The sequence below is a fragment of the Oncorhynchus kisutch genome, linkage group LG21, assembly GCF_002021735.2.
Source record: "Oncorhynchus kisutch isolate 150728-3 linkage group LG21, Okis_V2, whole genome shotgun sequence".
NCBI classification, from domain to species: Eukaryota; Metazoa; Chordata; class Actinopteri; order Salmoniformes; family Salmonidae; genus Oncorhynchus; species Oncorhynchus kisutch.
In genome coordinates, this window is record NC_034194.2 from 21602946 (window position 1) to 21617678 (window position 14733).

At 37.7% G+C, this 14733-nt stretch overlaps 1 protein-coding gene across 1 annotated transcript; it reads left to right on the forward strand.

The window, feature by feature from the left end:
* The first annotated feature begins 278 nt into the window (after positions 1–278).
* Positions 279–12852, forward strand: LOC109866211 (adhesion G protein-coupled receptor F5-like). The gene is made up of 19 exons (XM_031800658.1): positions 279–440; positions 867–915; positions 3133–3291; positions 3449–3616; positions 3752–3775; positions 3867–4025; positions 4169–4324; positions 4431–4466; positions 4667–4690; positions 5701–5795; positions 6086–6147; positions 7181–7293; positions 7601–7782; positions 7942–8112; positions 8193–9548; positions 9748–9789; positions 9893–9943; positions 11703–11763; positions 11880–12852. The coding sequence occupies exons 1-19, from the start codon at positions 339–341 to the stop codon at positions 11930–11932; spliced, it is 3063 nt and encodes a 1020-aa protein (XP_031656518.1). The 5' UTR covers positions 279–338; the 3' UTR covers positions 11933–12852.
* The last annotated feature ends 1881 nt before the right edge of the window (positions 12853–14733 follow it).

The following is a 14733-nucleotide window of genomic DNA, read 5'->3' on the forward strand; positions in this document are numbered from 1 at the left end:
CTGGCCTGACCAAATAAAGAAAGAAAACACAAAATACTAAGACCAGGGCATGACATATGTTTCCTTCTTCATCAGACCGCAACAATTTTCTTCATAGCATTCCAATCAGGTTAATGAATATTACTAAGTAACATAATCAAGAAAACAGCCCACAAATACCTCAGCTGTCACCATAATTGGTGCTTATTTGGTTGTGTTTTATTGTATAATTTTTTTGCAACCATGCTATCTCACAATCTGTACACCATCTGGTGTTCCATTGGGGGAAAAATGTCAAATGTGTAATACTGACTGTATGATGTTTTGTTTTGTATATCTTATGCTATATTCATACAGATATGGCCTCACCAAAGACAGTTTGGTACTTAAGTGTCCTCTTGGTATTTTGCTCTAGTCTGGAAAAGCAAGATTGCTTGGAAACTCCAAATGTAACATCAGAGGTAAGAGGCCAGTAAATATGGATTTAAACTAAAAAGAAATGTTCACAAGGCAATTTTAAGCAATGTCAGAGTAATACAATATTGTTTGAGCTACATATCTTTAGGTGTATCACTATTAACATAATGTTTCAAAACAGATTTGTTTGTTCTTTCCATTGGTGCAACTACAGCATGTATACATTATAATTACACAAACAGCACAGTTGTGTAACTGTATCCACATTGTAATAACACTGCACATCCCTGTGTATCTACCATGCCAATACATAGGTCGCAGTTGTAAATGAGAACTTGATCTCAACTGGCCTACCTGGTTAAAAAGGTGAAATAAAAACATATAGGGGAATTTTCTGAGTGTTAAAACACATACTTAATTTGACGCAATGATACAAATCAATTTTTTAAAATTAAATCTATCTTTTCCAGGAATCACCCACTGATGGATCACAAGTTCCTTCTGGAGAAAAGCGAGAGGGTGAGTCAGCTCAAACCTACATGTCTGCCCCCATAATGTGCCTTTAGACACCTTAGAAAATGACCCCAAAAAATCATGTTTTTATGCTCACACAAATCCGAAATGATTAAAACATCATTATTTATCTCACTGCCCTTTGCCATTGGATTTTTGATGTGTGCAGGATATTTGTTGTGTGCAGGATATTTGTTGTGTGCAGGATATTTGCTGTGTGCAGGATATTTGCTGTGTGCTGGATATTTGCTATGTGCAGGATATTTGTGTTTTTTGTAATGATTTAAGTGACCATTGTGTTGTTGTTGCTGTTAGAAATACTAAGGTTCCTAAGACAAACCCACTTTTTATTCGTAAGATAAAATGAGCAGGCTTTTCTCCATGATTTGTTTTATTTTTGACTGGAGCAAGATTGAGTTTATCCCTGATGTGGAAACTGCCTGGAAATTCTTTCATGATGTTTTGTTCCAAATAGTAAACAAATATGCACCAATGACTTGGTGCTGCCTATCTTGGCCAGGACGCTCTTGAAAAAGCGATTTAAAATCTCAATGAGGCCTTCCTGGTTAAATAAATCTCTCTCTCTCTCTCTCTCTCTCTCTCTATATATATATATATATATATATATATATATATTTTTTTTTTAAATGTACAGTACCAATCAAAAGTTTGGACACACCTACTCATTCAAGGGTTTTTCTTAATTTTTTACTATTTTCTGCATTGTAGAATAATAGTGAAGACATCAAGCATATGAAATAACAAATATGGAATCAAGTAGTAACCAAAAAATAAATCAATATATATTTTAGATTTTAGATTCCTCAAAGTAGCCACCATTTGTCTTGACGACAGCTTTGCAAACTCTTGGCATTCTCTCAACCAGCTTTACCTGGAATGCTTTTCCAACAGTCTTGAAGGAGTTCCCACATATGCTGAGCACTGTTGGCTGCTTTTCCTTCAGTCTGTGGTCCAACTCATCCCAAACCATCTCAATTGGGTTGAGGTTGGGTGATTGTGGAGGCCAGGTCATCTGATGTAGCAATTCACCACTTTCCTTGGTCAAATAGCCCTTACACAGCCTGGAGGTGTGTTGGGTCATTGTCCTGTTGAAAACCAAATGATAGTCCCATGAAGCATAAACCAGATGGGTGGCGTAACGCTGCAAAATGCTGTGAAAGCCATGCTGGTTACATGAGCCTTGATTTCTAATCAATCAAGACAGTGTTACCAGCAAAGCACCCACACAACATGACACCTCCTCCATACTTTACGGTGGAAAATAAACATGCAGAGATCATCTGTTCGCCTACAGTACTCTGTGACTCACATGGACACGACGGTTGGAACCAAAAATCTAAAATATGGACTCATCAGACCAAAGCACAGATTTACACCAGTCTAATGACCATTGCTTGTGTTTCTTGGCCCAAGCAAGTCTCTTCTTAGTATTGGTGTCCTTTAGTAGTGGTTTCTTGGCATTAATTTGACCATGAATGCCTGATTCACGCAGCCTCCTCTGAACAGTTGATGTTGAGATGTGTCTGTTGAACTCTGTGAAGCATTTATTTGGGCTGCAATCTGACTTGCATTTAACTCTAAGGAACATATCCTCTGCAGCAGAGGTAACTCTGGGTCTTCGTTTCCTGTGGTTGTCCTCATTAGAACCAGTTTCATCATCATTTTCCAGATTGACTGACCTTCATGTCTTAAAGGAATGATGGACCGTCGTTTCTCTTTGTTAATTTGAGCTGTTCTTGCCATAATATGGACTTGGTCTTTTACCAAATAGGGCTATCTTCTGTAAACCAACCTTACCTTGTCACAACACATCTGATAGGCTCAAATGCATTAAGAAGGAAAGAAATTACACAAATTAACTTTTAACAAGGCACACCTGTTCATTTAAATGCATTCCAGGTGACTACCTCATGAAGCTTTATGAGAGAATGCCAATAGTTTGCAAAGGCAGAAGGTGGCTACTTTGAAGAATCTCAAATACAAAATGTTTTGGTTACTACTTGATTCCAGGTGTTATTTCATATGTTTGATATCTTCACTATTATTGTACAATGCAGAAAAGTGTAAAAACAAAGAACAACTCTGGAATGAGTAGGTGTGTCCAAACTTTTGACTGGTACTGTATGCATATTTATTTTTATGGTCCACAAGAATTGCACTTCGGGGACAATAAAGATATTTTGAATTGAATTGTTTCCACAGTGACAGCAACCCTCATTGAGAAAGTTGGTGAAGTTGAGTTGGACGTCTATAATATTCCACTTGAAAACATACATTACCTAAAGTTCCAGGTGAAAAGTGTAACCTACCCCATCCTGATCTCCAGTGTGTTAAATGTAACAGACATAAACATTACTACCGGTAAGAGTTTTTAATTGTTATTTTTTTCTTAATTTTATAAAAGGTTCAAGACCTACAGGGCTCATGTGTTAGTAAAGGGTGTATTTAAAAAGCTAACTTGGACGTTGTTGGCATCTCCATGTTGAGGATAATCAGTCCACTTCCCCTCCATTCACAGAATGCTCCTCAGACCCCAGTGCATTCAGGTGCAGATGTGAGGACCAGTATAGTTGGTCATGTGATCAGTGTTCCTCCTATGGGTCCTGTGGTGAGATCGTTGATGGCAAAATACGTGGATGCCTAAATAATTATCCTTCTGATGGAAAGTTCTGTCAGCCAATCACAAGTAACTATTTGATTCTCACTTCCACTTGGTGTTTGACAGTGTACCTGTTGTTGTAGTTGTATGTAGTTGTTTTTGGCAACGTCTCCCAGCTGCGTAATTCTTCTTGGTGACACGTCTTTTACCTAATCCCAACAGATCCAAGTCCAACTACTACAGCAGGTATTCCAAGAAGTTACTCAAGCAATAGATTACATTTACTGAAAATAATAGACATGCTTGTCATGATTTATTCAATTGTAATTTTCCATAGAGCCATCAACCACTTATGGGGAAATGATTGAAATTGAGTTGGACATGACAGATATTTCAGCTACATTGATAGATGTACTTAGGGCAAGTGTGAGTGGCCTGACCTACCCTGTCCTGATCTCCAATGTGTTAAGTGTAACAGAGGTGAACTTCACTACTGGTAAGAGATTTCTGTTGCTGTTGCTCATTTGAGTTTTAATTCCTTGTGCATTGTAAAATATATTCAACAACTGGTTCAGATATTTTCAAATAGTTGGTCTCACAGATGAGGATGATGTCATTCCACTCTCCTTTCATTCACAGCATGCTACCCAAACAACACATGCAGTTGTGAGGATCAGTATGGTTGGTCATGTGACCAGTGTCTCTCTTATGGGTCCTGTGACAACATCACTGATGACTCCTGTGGATGTATCAAAGCCATTCCTCCTTATGGACCGTTTTGTCAGCCAATCACAAGTAACTGTTTCCTTACCACCTCCACTGTGCTAGTTTAATCAATGTTTCTGTATTCGTTCAGCAACATTTAAACTCTAAGCTTACCCTTATCTCCTTTACCACATAGATCTGACGGCTTGTCCAACACCATCTCCAACACCAGGTATGATACAATTATTCATGACTATTTAATTAACAAACGTTTTACTGTACTAATTAGAGTCTTACCAAGAGCAACTTGCCATAGTGTTATTCATAGGTGTATATTTACTTGAGGCCTACAGCTGAAAGACAAAAATCTGTTGAAACCGGTTAGAGAACCAGCCATCATCATAATCATCTCACATTTCTCTGCGTCCACAGCTTTGCCAGCAGAAGAGGAAACAAGTACTGGTTTTACACAATAATCTATGTATTTCAAATACATGTAACAGTGTCAAAAATCCACTGACCTCTTCAGATGTGATTTTGTTTGGGTTATCTTTTTTTTACCTTTATATAACTAGACAAGTCAGTTAAGAACAAATTCTTATTTACAATGACGGCCTAGGAACAGTGGGTTAACTGCCTTGTTCAGGAGCAGAACGACAGATATTTTTACCTTGTCAGCTTGGGGATTCAATCTCGCCACCTTTCGGTTACTAGTCCAACGCTCTAACCACTAGGCTCCCTAACCACTAGGCTATCTCAGAGTATTACACAATGAACCAATTATGGCTTGTGTATGGAAAGTAATTTACATCTTCAAAAATAGATTCTCTGTTGGTTAATTAAATATATTTAAAAGTCCATGACAAATAACTTGAGCACTCCAAATCCTGCCGTAACAAGTAAGTTCCTTATTCCATGTAGTTACGGTACATAACTACTCTGTTAAGCAAAATGTAAACATTCTGTGATACACAGCAATGTCAGTAAAATAAATACTTTTACGCGTTAGTGCCAACAATAAAGCAGTCCACAGCAAGTTCAACAACTCCAACAAACCCCTCCAGTACAACATCAAAGAAACAAATCAATAATGTCATTTCATTGGACCTACGGTATTTCCTTGTGGTATTATTGAGTCGGGCATCACCAATATTCCAGTAACACCAATGTGTTATATATCATGTTTTTATGTTCCACTGTACCTCAGTACCAACATAAAAACACAGAAAGTTCAACAACTCCAACAACACCCTCCTTAATTTGACCTATTTCCTTGTTACATGTTTGAAAGAAGTTGGACATCGCCAAAAAAACAGTTACTCTAATGTCTTCATTAAATTGTTTTTCTGTTCCACTGTGCCCTAGTGCGAACAAAACAAAACGGTCAAAAGCAACCTCAGTTATACAAATGTGTAATTACATTTTTAACTTCTGTATTCTTATATTTTGTTCTGTTTTTTTTTTAGAAAACACACTGAACCTACAATTTACTATGGACATCACCTTTGACTCTAACTTCAATGATGAAAATAATGCAATGTTCAAAGATATTGATCAAACTGTGAGTATACTATATTCCCTCATGCTTATCACAATGTCCATGTGCTGTAATGTAAAGTGTCAACCTGGACTCAGGGTTAGATGTAACATAGTAAATGTAAATCGGTCTCACTCCATTACAGATTACATTTCGTATGGTATGTATTAATTTGTGGATATCCATTGTAAATTTCGCATGATATGTGACAAATTACAATTTGTTTGATATGTACCAAATGTTCATTTCATGTCCTTTTCAATCATTTATTTGAAATCACTCTTGATCAATAATCATTTCACTGTCTCACACAGATCAAAGTCATATATAAGAGAAACATGCGAGGCTTCATATCAGCAAAGTTAAATAGGTTAAAGTAAGTTTTGCTCCAGTGTTATTACCTCTATTCAATACTTTATCATTTTATATTATTTCATTTCATGTGCTAATAATTTGAATATTCAAATACTAAATGTCACCTTAAATTTCTCAACGTTCAGTTTAATGTATAGTTTCAATCCCAATGTAACAAACTTCTTCTTCGTCTGATGATGAGTATAGGAAGGATCGAACCAAAATGCAGCGTTGTAAGTGTCCATGATAATTTATTATATCAGAACACGAGAAAATTCAAAATTAGCAAAGTGCAGGAAAGAAATGAAAATCGAAACAGTTCTGTACGGTGAAAACACAGACACAGAAAACAACTACCCACAAACACCAGGTGGGAACAGGCTACCTAAGTATGGTTCTCAATCAGAGACAAAGATTGACAGCTGCCTCTGATTGGGAACCATACCAGGCCAAACACATAGAACTATAACACACAGAACAAACATAGAATACCCTCCCCAACTCACACCCTGACCAAACTAAAATAGAGACATAAAAAAGGAACTAAGGTCAGGACGTGACACTCAGGTGATTTTGAGGGATGTATGGGCCATATAATAGTTGCTGCACAAATGTAAAGAATTGAAGGTTGCTGAAATTCTAACAGTTTAAACTGTGGTCTAAAATGTCCAATATAACAAATACATTTTCAGTATATGCCCCAGAGCCGTGGCGGTTCTAGCTTGTATGGCTCCCTGGGCGAACCACCGTTTTCATGATATCATTGACGTGATGTGCAAATGAGCGATAGAAAACAGATTGCGCAAATGTCACCATTCTAAAAGATGTCGTGCGGGCGACCCGCCCCCGGCCCATGATGCCGCCCAGGCCCATGATGCCGCCCAGGCCCATGTCGCCTATACTTAAATCCTCCACTGCCCCAGAGACAAGAGTTTCCCCTCGAAATGAAAAGAACTTGGGGTTGATGTTATACAGTGTATGTATGGGCTATTTTTGCTAATGCATGCTATTCATTTGTGGATATGTTTTCTGATATTTCTTTCTCACATGAATAGGAGTGGAAGTGTTATTGCAGATTTTACTGTTATAACAACAATTGTCGATAATGTGGAAATTGCAAAAGCAAAAGCGGATATTGTCTCAACACTTGGAAAAAAATATCAAATAAGTAAGTACTTGATTAGGTTAGTATTTGGTGGATTTGGTGGACCAAGTTAGTTATTACTTGTCCTGAAATACATTCAAAAAGTATTTAGATGAGTTTAAACTGTGGCAGCTGTACATGTCAGTTGATTTTAGATGAATTGTTCATATTCTTGCTTTTTTGGTGTGCATCAAAAATATTGTCACAAAAACATCGCTTAAATTCGCCTTCATGTAATCCCATAATTCATGACATGTAATCTACAGTTGTAATATCTATAAGATTACAATTATAAATATTGTATAATTTCACAAATCCCATTGTTCTCTAGGGTTTACCTGCTTGAATAATACGATCTTTGGCAGTGGACAAGTGAATGAGATAGTTGTAGCTGACTGCAAATTGGATGAAGTAGGTCAAAAGACTGCTATTTGTCAAGAAAAAGGACATTTTTCAGTTCGGGAGAATAACTGTGTCTTAAAAGAAATTGAAAACCTGTTTTTTTTATCTCAGGTAATATGTTAACATAAAAACATTTTCACTGGATATAAAATATACTCTATATAAAAATGTTTTAGTAATGATGGTATTGCTTTGTTACAGTACTGTATATAGTATCAATCCTTATATACACTTGTATTGTTTTTCTTTCATCACTTTAAATCCATACAGGCTTTAGTGGGGACTGGTCTTCCAGTTTTTTTGGAAAGACTCCGCAACAGCACTTTTAACCTCCTAGGTAGAATAGTTGCATCACCTGCAACTATTTCTACTATTGTTAATATTCTAAAAAATGTTGCAAATGTGTCCCGAAGTACCCCAATAAACAAACCATTGATGAAGGTATGTTGACATCAACAGTTTCACTTTTATTATGATTTCAATAATCCTGTACTAATTCTGATTTCTATCTTGATCTCTAGAATTTCCTGGAAACGGCAGGTGTACTTACTTCAAATGGAGCAAAAGCCTCCTGGGATGTTCTAAACACCAACCTCACCAAAAACGAAAGCTCAGCCTTTCTGGGCACCATTGAAACATTTTCCAATTTCCTTACCGATGACTTTTTTGACATAGAAACGTCAAGGATTATTTTAAACAAAACCACAGTCAACAACTCAATCAACAACTTATTCAATTTAAACTTGTCTGTTCTGATAGACATACCGGCATCTGAAGCTTCCTTCAATTCAATCACCATAATAACATTTGACTCCTTGGATAATGTTTTACCTGCGAGAAACAGTAGCAGTCTGAACAACAGTGTCAACACCATCAACGGAAAAGTGGTTCTGGTGAAGGTGAATGGCACAATCAAGAATGTGACGTTCAGTTTTGACGTACTGAACAAGACACTGGCCAATCCTCAGTGTGTTTTCTGGAACTTCAACCTTTTTGACGGCCTTGGAGGATGGGATGATAAAGGATGTGAACTGCAGTCTGAAAAGAATGGCACTGTCACCTGTCACTGTAATCATCTGACCTCCTTCTCCATTTTGATGTCGCCTTCCATTCCAGCTGTGTTGCGTGTCGCTTTGGAATTTATCACTTACATTGGAGTTGGCATATCAATGGGTTGCTTGGTCGTGTGTCTCATCATTGAGATGTTGGTATGGAATGCTGTGACTGGAAACAACACATCTTACATGCGTCATGTCTCTATAGTGAACATCGCCGTTTCCCTTCTGATTGCTAACATTTGGTTCATTATTGGTGCAGCAATTTCCGACAATGAAAAAAAAGATCTACCTGCGTGTTCCACAGCAACATTTTTCATCCACTTTTTCTACCTGGCTCTGTTTTTCTGGATGTTGGTCTCAGGCCTTTTGCTGCTCTACTGGACTGTCATGGTGTTCTCTCACATGTCTAAACCAGAAATGTTGGCCATCAGTTTTTCTTTGGGCTATGGAGCTCCCCTCATCATTGCTGTCATAACTATCGCAGTGACAGCCCCAGGGAAACAATACATCAGAGATAATGATGGGGTTTGCTGGCTCAACTGGACAGAGTCAAAGGCCCTTCTGGCTTTTGTGATCCCTGCCCTGACCATAGTGGTCATCAACCTTTTGATCCTGATTGTGGTACTGTTCAAAATGCTGAGGAGAGGTGTGAGGGATGTTACTCAGTCAGATGAGAGAAATGCTTTGGTGGTCATCGCCAGGTGTCTGGCCATTCTGACTCCCTTCTTTGGTACTACCTGGGGACTAGGAGTAGGAACCATGACTACACCAAACAATCTAGGAATCCATATTGTGTTTGCAATCTTCAATTCATTACAGGTATTTAACTCAGTTAAATAACACTAGTAAATAACTGGTCCTCGGTTAAGTGCAATTGACTTGAAAGATTTTTTCTTTTAAATGCATTAAATTCCCGATGGCATGTTATACTAAGTTAAGATTTGGATGAATGTTTACAATTAAATATATACTGAATTTGGTATAGTAATTCCATCCTTCACCATGTTATCATTCAAAGGGTTTGTTCATCTTGGTATTTGGAACACTTTTGGACAAAAAGGTATGTTCATGACCCACTTACTGATACCTCTCATATTATGTATTGTAATGTGCTTTGCTCTGACAATTAATATATTTGATGAACTCCTTGTCTGTGCTTTCAGATCCGGGAAGCTCTGACAGGAAGGTCACAAGTGTCCTCCAACCGCACAAAGGTAAGGGATTTTTTTCCGGGTGCGCTGAAATGCTTACTTACAGGCTCTAACCAATAGTGCAAAAAAAGTTATTATGTGAACAATAGGTAGGTAAAGAAATTAAACAACAGTAAAAAGACAGGCTATATACAGTAGCGAGACTATAAAAGTAACGAGGCTACATACAGACACCGGTTAGTCAGGCTGATTGAGGTAGTATGTACATGTAGATATGGTTAAAGTGACTATGCATATATGATGAACAGAGAGTAGCAGTAGCGTAAAAGAGGGATTGGCGGGTGGTGGGACACCATGCAGATAGCTCGGGATAGCAAATGTGCGGGACCACTGGTTGGTCGGCCCAAATGAGGTAGTATGTACATGAATGTATAGTTAAAGTGACTATGCATATATGATAAACAGAGATTAGCAGCAGAGTAAAATGAGGGGTTGGGGGGGCACACAATGCAAATAGTCTGGGTAGCCATTTGATTACCTGTTCAGGAGTCTTATGGCTTGGCTGACCTCCTCCCTATGGGCTGTCTTGTCGTTGTCGGTGATCAGGCCTACCACTGTTGTGTCGTGGCTGCATAATATAGTTTGATTATGTTTATAATTAAATAATTATGTTATAAATCTTATTTGTTGCTGGCCACAACATGTTTATTACACTATTGTCTATGCTTACTCATGTGACCATTTTATTGTATTTATGACTTTGTTGAACATGTTAGGAAGTTTACTACCTTTAAGCTAGTATTGAATGTTTTATATTTGTCACGATAATTTTCAATCCCAATGATGATAACTAAACAATTATTTAAGCTTTGACCAATAACCGAGGTTTGTAAGACCCTGGGTTTAATAATAATTAGGCAAAGACTCAGCTTCTGCAAAAGGTCCGTAAAGTTTATTCAGAGAACGTTCAGAAGTCCATAATACAAAGACATATAATTTTATAACTCCTACCCCCCACCTACTTACATGCACACACCGACTGTAACGGCATTCTTCCTCCTCTTCTGAGGAGGAGTAGCGAGAAGGATCAGAGGACCAATGCGCAGTGTGGTAAGTGTCCATAACGTTTATTTTAAGACATAAACTGAACACTATGAAATACAAAACAATAAACGTGAACATGAACGAAAACCGAAACAGTACCGTGTGGCAACAAACACTCAAACGGAAACAACTAACGACACCTGCCTCTGATTGAGAACCATAATAGGCCGAAACAGAAACCAAAGATAGAAAAACAAACATAGACTGCCCACCCCAACTCAAGCCCTGACCATACTAAATAAAGACAAAACAAAGGAAATAAAGGTCAGGACGTGATACCGACACACAAACAGTAGGGGGATTACACGCACACACAGACACACAAACAGTAGGTGGGATGTGTCTTTCCCCACAGTCCACACTCCTCGTATATCACTACCAAGCTGGCAGTTCCATACCGCTCCCTCCCTCATGAGAGGGACCTTGACAGTGTCTCTTTCATCGTAAGTTTTTGAAAGTTTTTGAAAGTTCTAACCAGGTCAGGTTAATTGTTGTCATGTTTAATTGTCCTCTGTGTTTTCTTAGACACACACACACATTTCTCTCCCTTACTTGTCTCGACTAAACCTTATTGGACTTAAGTTTATCAATAGTTACGTTAGTCTAATTTATTCATTACACATGTTACATAATCTAATAATTATGTTTCAGGGTGGAATTCTTTAGTCATTACCTTAAACATACAAATTCCCTTATCAATATTATATTTTCATTTCAGACCACAAGTGCTGCAACATCATCGTCAGGTGGTTTGGGCTTTTTCCGGATACGGAGGAGAAGTAGGTCTATAGTATAAAGCAATACTCTTAGGCAATTGGGCACAACTTCCCATTAAGTTGCCCTTATACTACAGTACATAGTGCCATTGTTTGACCTATTGTTCCTACTGTTCCAGATGTTTTCAATGTTTCAGCAGCTCCAACATCCGGCCCTACTGATGCATCATAGACTTTCATCAACACTTAACTCAATGCAACAAATGTGATTATAATGAAACAATCAAAAGGTGTTGCCGCACATCATCAATTGACGCACTGGGTTAGAGTAGCTAACACCTTGAGTGTGACCTTGAAGTGACTGCGACTAAGAGCTGACCCCAACTCTCAGTGACATCATTAGGGGTTATGTCTTACACAAAGCGATTGATTCTGAACTATATGGTATTTGAACTTTTTATCGGGATTATTGAGGATTATATTGAATAACATGATTATTGTTTTTTTTGTGGGGTGGGGGTGTTTAAATAAGAGTATGACTGTGTAAATGGATTAATCAGCTAACATGAAGAATTTAGATTGTTCCTGAAATAACACATTACATTCTCTCTTTGAATAATTCAATGTTCATTTTGTCACAATTTATATTACGTTTAATTTACATGTAAAAGGTCATATGTTCTCTTGTCTAAGACATTGCACTTTGGATGCTAAAGAATAGTTGTTGATATCATGGTTTACGTCATTGTGTGTGTATGCAAATTCTGAGGGAGACTAAAAAGAGGGCAAAACATCCAAAAGATAACGGCTTTACATTGAGCGGAATGTAAGATAGGCACCGCACACACTGATGTACAATGCATTTGTCACAACCGTTGTGCTACAATTGAGTTATTATTCTGTACCAAAATAATAACGTGTGTTGAGAAGACACGACACAGTAACAACATTTGTGCAGACGAACTCCATTGTATCACAAAAATATAGGTTCTATCACAATTATTATGTGTCAAATCCATTGTAGATCAGCTTTATGACCTCACTTATGATCCATGATGTATCTCGTTTTGTCTCTTCATGTTGGCTATTATCAATTTACATGTTGCATGCATGCTTTGCTTTTTTATTTAAATAAAATGTGGTCGTTCAGCACATTATCTGATTTGATTTCGCATGATCTTGCATTAACTTAATCATAGACCATTATATCTTGACATCCCAACTGTACACGTGCCTGTAGGGATACGGTAGTTGGCACAATGATGATATAATAATTATTTGAAGGACTGCACAACGTTAACTAAAGAGCATGCAAGGTAATGGGTCTTTCTTGGTTTTGTTTCACACAGAGCACTTAAGCTACTTTGTTTACATTCAAGAAATGGCACATATTTCTGTAAGTTTAATTATTAGTTAAAAGAAAATTATTAAAATACTTTAATTAATTAGTTAATTAGACAATTTTGTTGTGTTGTTCTGGCAACCATTGATACAGTAGCATGTTTAGTCTAGGGAGTGTCCAGAGGATGTACATACAGTAAATCAAGCTGCCTCATGCTACAGAAACAGGAGATAGGCTCCTGCACTGTGGGCCATTCTGGCTTGGACAAGGCTTACTTTTCCCAGGCTTACTTACATGTTTTGTATGCATGTGTAAAAACATATATGTTTTGTAAAATTACCTCCAGAATTTCTATAGAATTACAACACCTCATTACAAACTTTGAAACAGCCAAATACCAATTCCCATGTCAATTCACACAACAGTGCTGTCGTTCACTCGTGAAACTAAAACTAACCTCAATTGCTAAGTTTAGGCATCAATTCAGAGTGGTTAAGGTTTGGGTTAGGGTTAAAACATAAACATTTTCATGAAAAGAAACAACAACAATGTGCCTATCACTGAGATTGAACCTGCGATGTTTGAAGCCGTAGCCCACAATTTTGCCCATCCTCAACCAAATGTTGAGCATGGGCTAAATGTGGCATCAACACAACCAATCATGATTGTTAAACAAATCACTTCAAAAAGTAAGTTACCTTTGCACGTTTGTCCAAAATAATTCCAGCACTGTGCACCCGCCAACTTCCCTTAAATTTGGAAGTGGCTGAAATGATCCAACCGGAGAAAGCATCTCAACAAGCAAAACAGCGCCCCTCTTTCTTACTATATATAGCCCATGTATCTTATGCTGTTTGGCCAAAAAGAGTATTACATGCCACACTCTTTTTGACCAGACAGCATCCGATACATTGTCTACACATACTGAGACAGAGGGGTGCTGTTTCACTCGCTCGGTTGCTTTATCTGAGATTGATGAGTCTTTCTGTCGGCGCATGTCTCGTCAAATAAATTATTAACATTTGAAATATTTAATTTGTTCAGGCAAGGTGGCACAGTAGGGTGAGCCAGGCCTCCTAAGGCCTGCCCATAACACAGGCCCTGCCTCAACCCCATCCACCACACCTGAGCCCTGAGGCTACTATAACAGGCACTTGCCTGGCCCTCAGTGGACAAGTAATTTCCATGTAAATATATAATGTCACTTTACTATTGTAAAGCGTGTGGATAGCGTGTAATCCACTGGAGTTTGGGATTATATTTATTTTTATCAAAAAAAAATAGGACTTGTTACAAAATACTGTATACTTTGCATGGTGCGTTAACTTCCTAGTACAGGTAGTTCTTAGAAAGAGGCAGGTCTCCATTTCCTACAAGCAATAAAAATGTCAGAAATAATGTCTGTGGATTTGCGATACTCCTAAAACATTTGCATGATTGTGGCTTTGACTCAGCCTTTGTTCTGGTTTCTAAAAGTAGGAGTGGAACAACATATTAGGTGATGTTTCTTTAAAGTCTACTGTAAGCATAACTTTATGATAACCATCAGTTTAGTTAAGCAAATCTGTGAGGTCAGGACAACGCATAGGTCTACCCATAGACAGTATAACCACATTGATGGATTGGCATTACAGTAAAGTAATAACTGAGACGCAAACAAAAGTTAATGCTAAAATAAGACTAAAAGTCAT

Excerpts from the sequence above, each read along its gene's own strand:
- LOC109866211 (XM_031800658.1), top strand. The coding sequence starts at position 339 with ATGGCCTCACCAAAGACAGTTTGGTACTTAAGTGTCCTCTTGGTATTT. Across the intron at positions 441-866 it reads CTCCAAATGTAACATCAGAG|GAATCACCCACTGATGGATC; the intron begins GTAAGAGGCCAG and ends TATCTTTTCCAG. Across the intron at positions 916-3,132 it reads TTCTGGAGAAAAGCGAGAGG|TGACAGCAACCCTCATTGAG; the intron begins GTGAGTCAGCTC and ends TTGTTTCCACAG.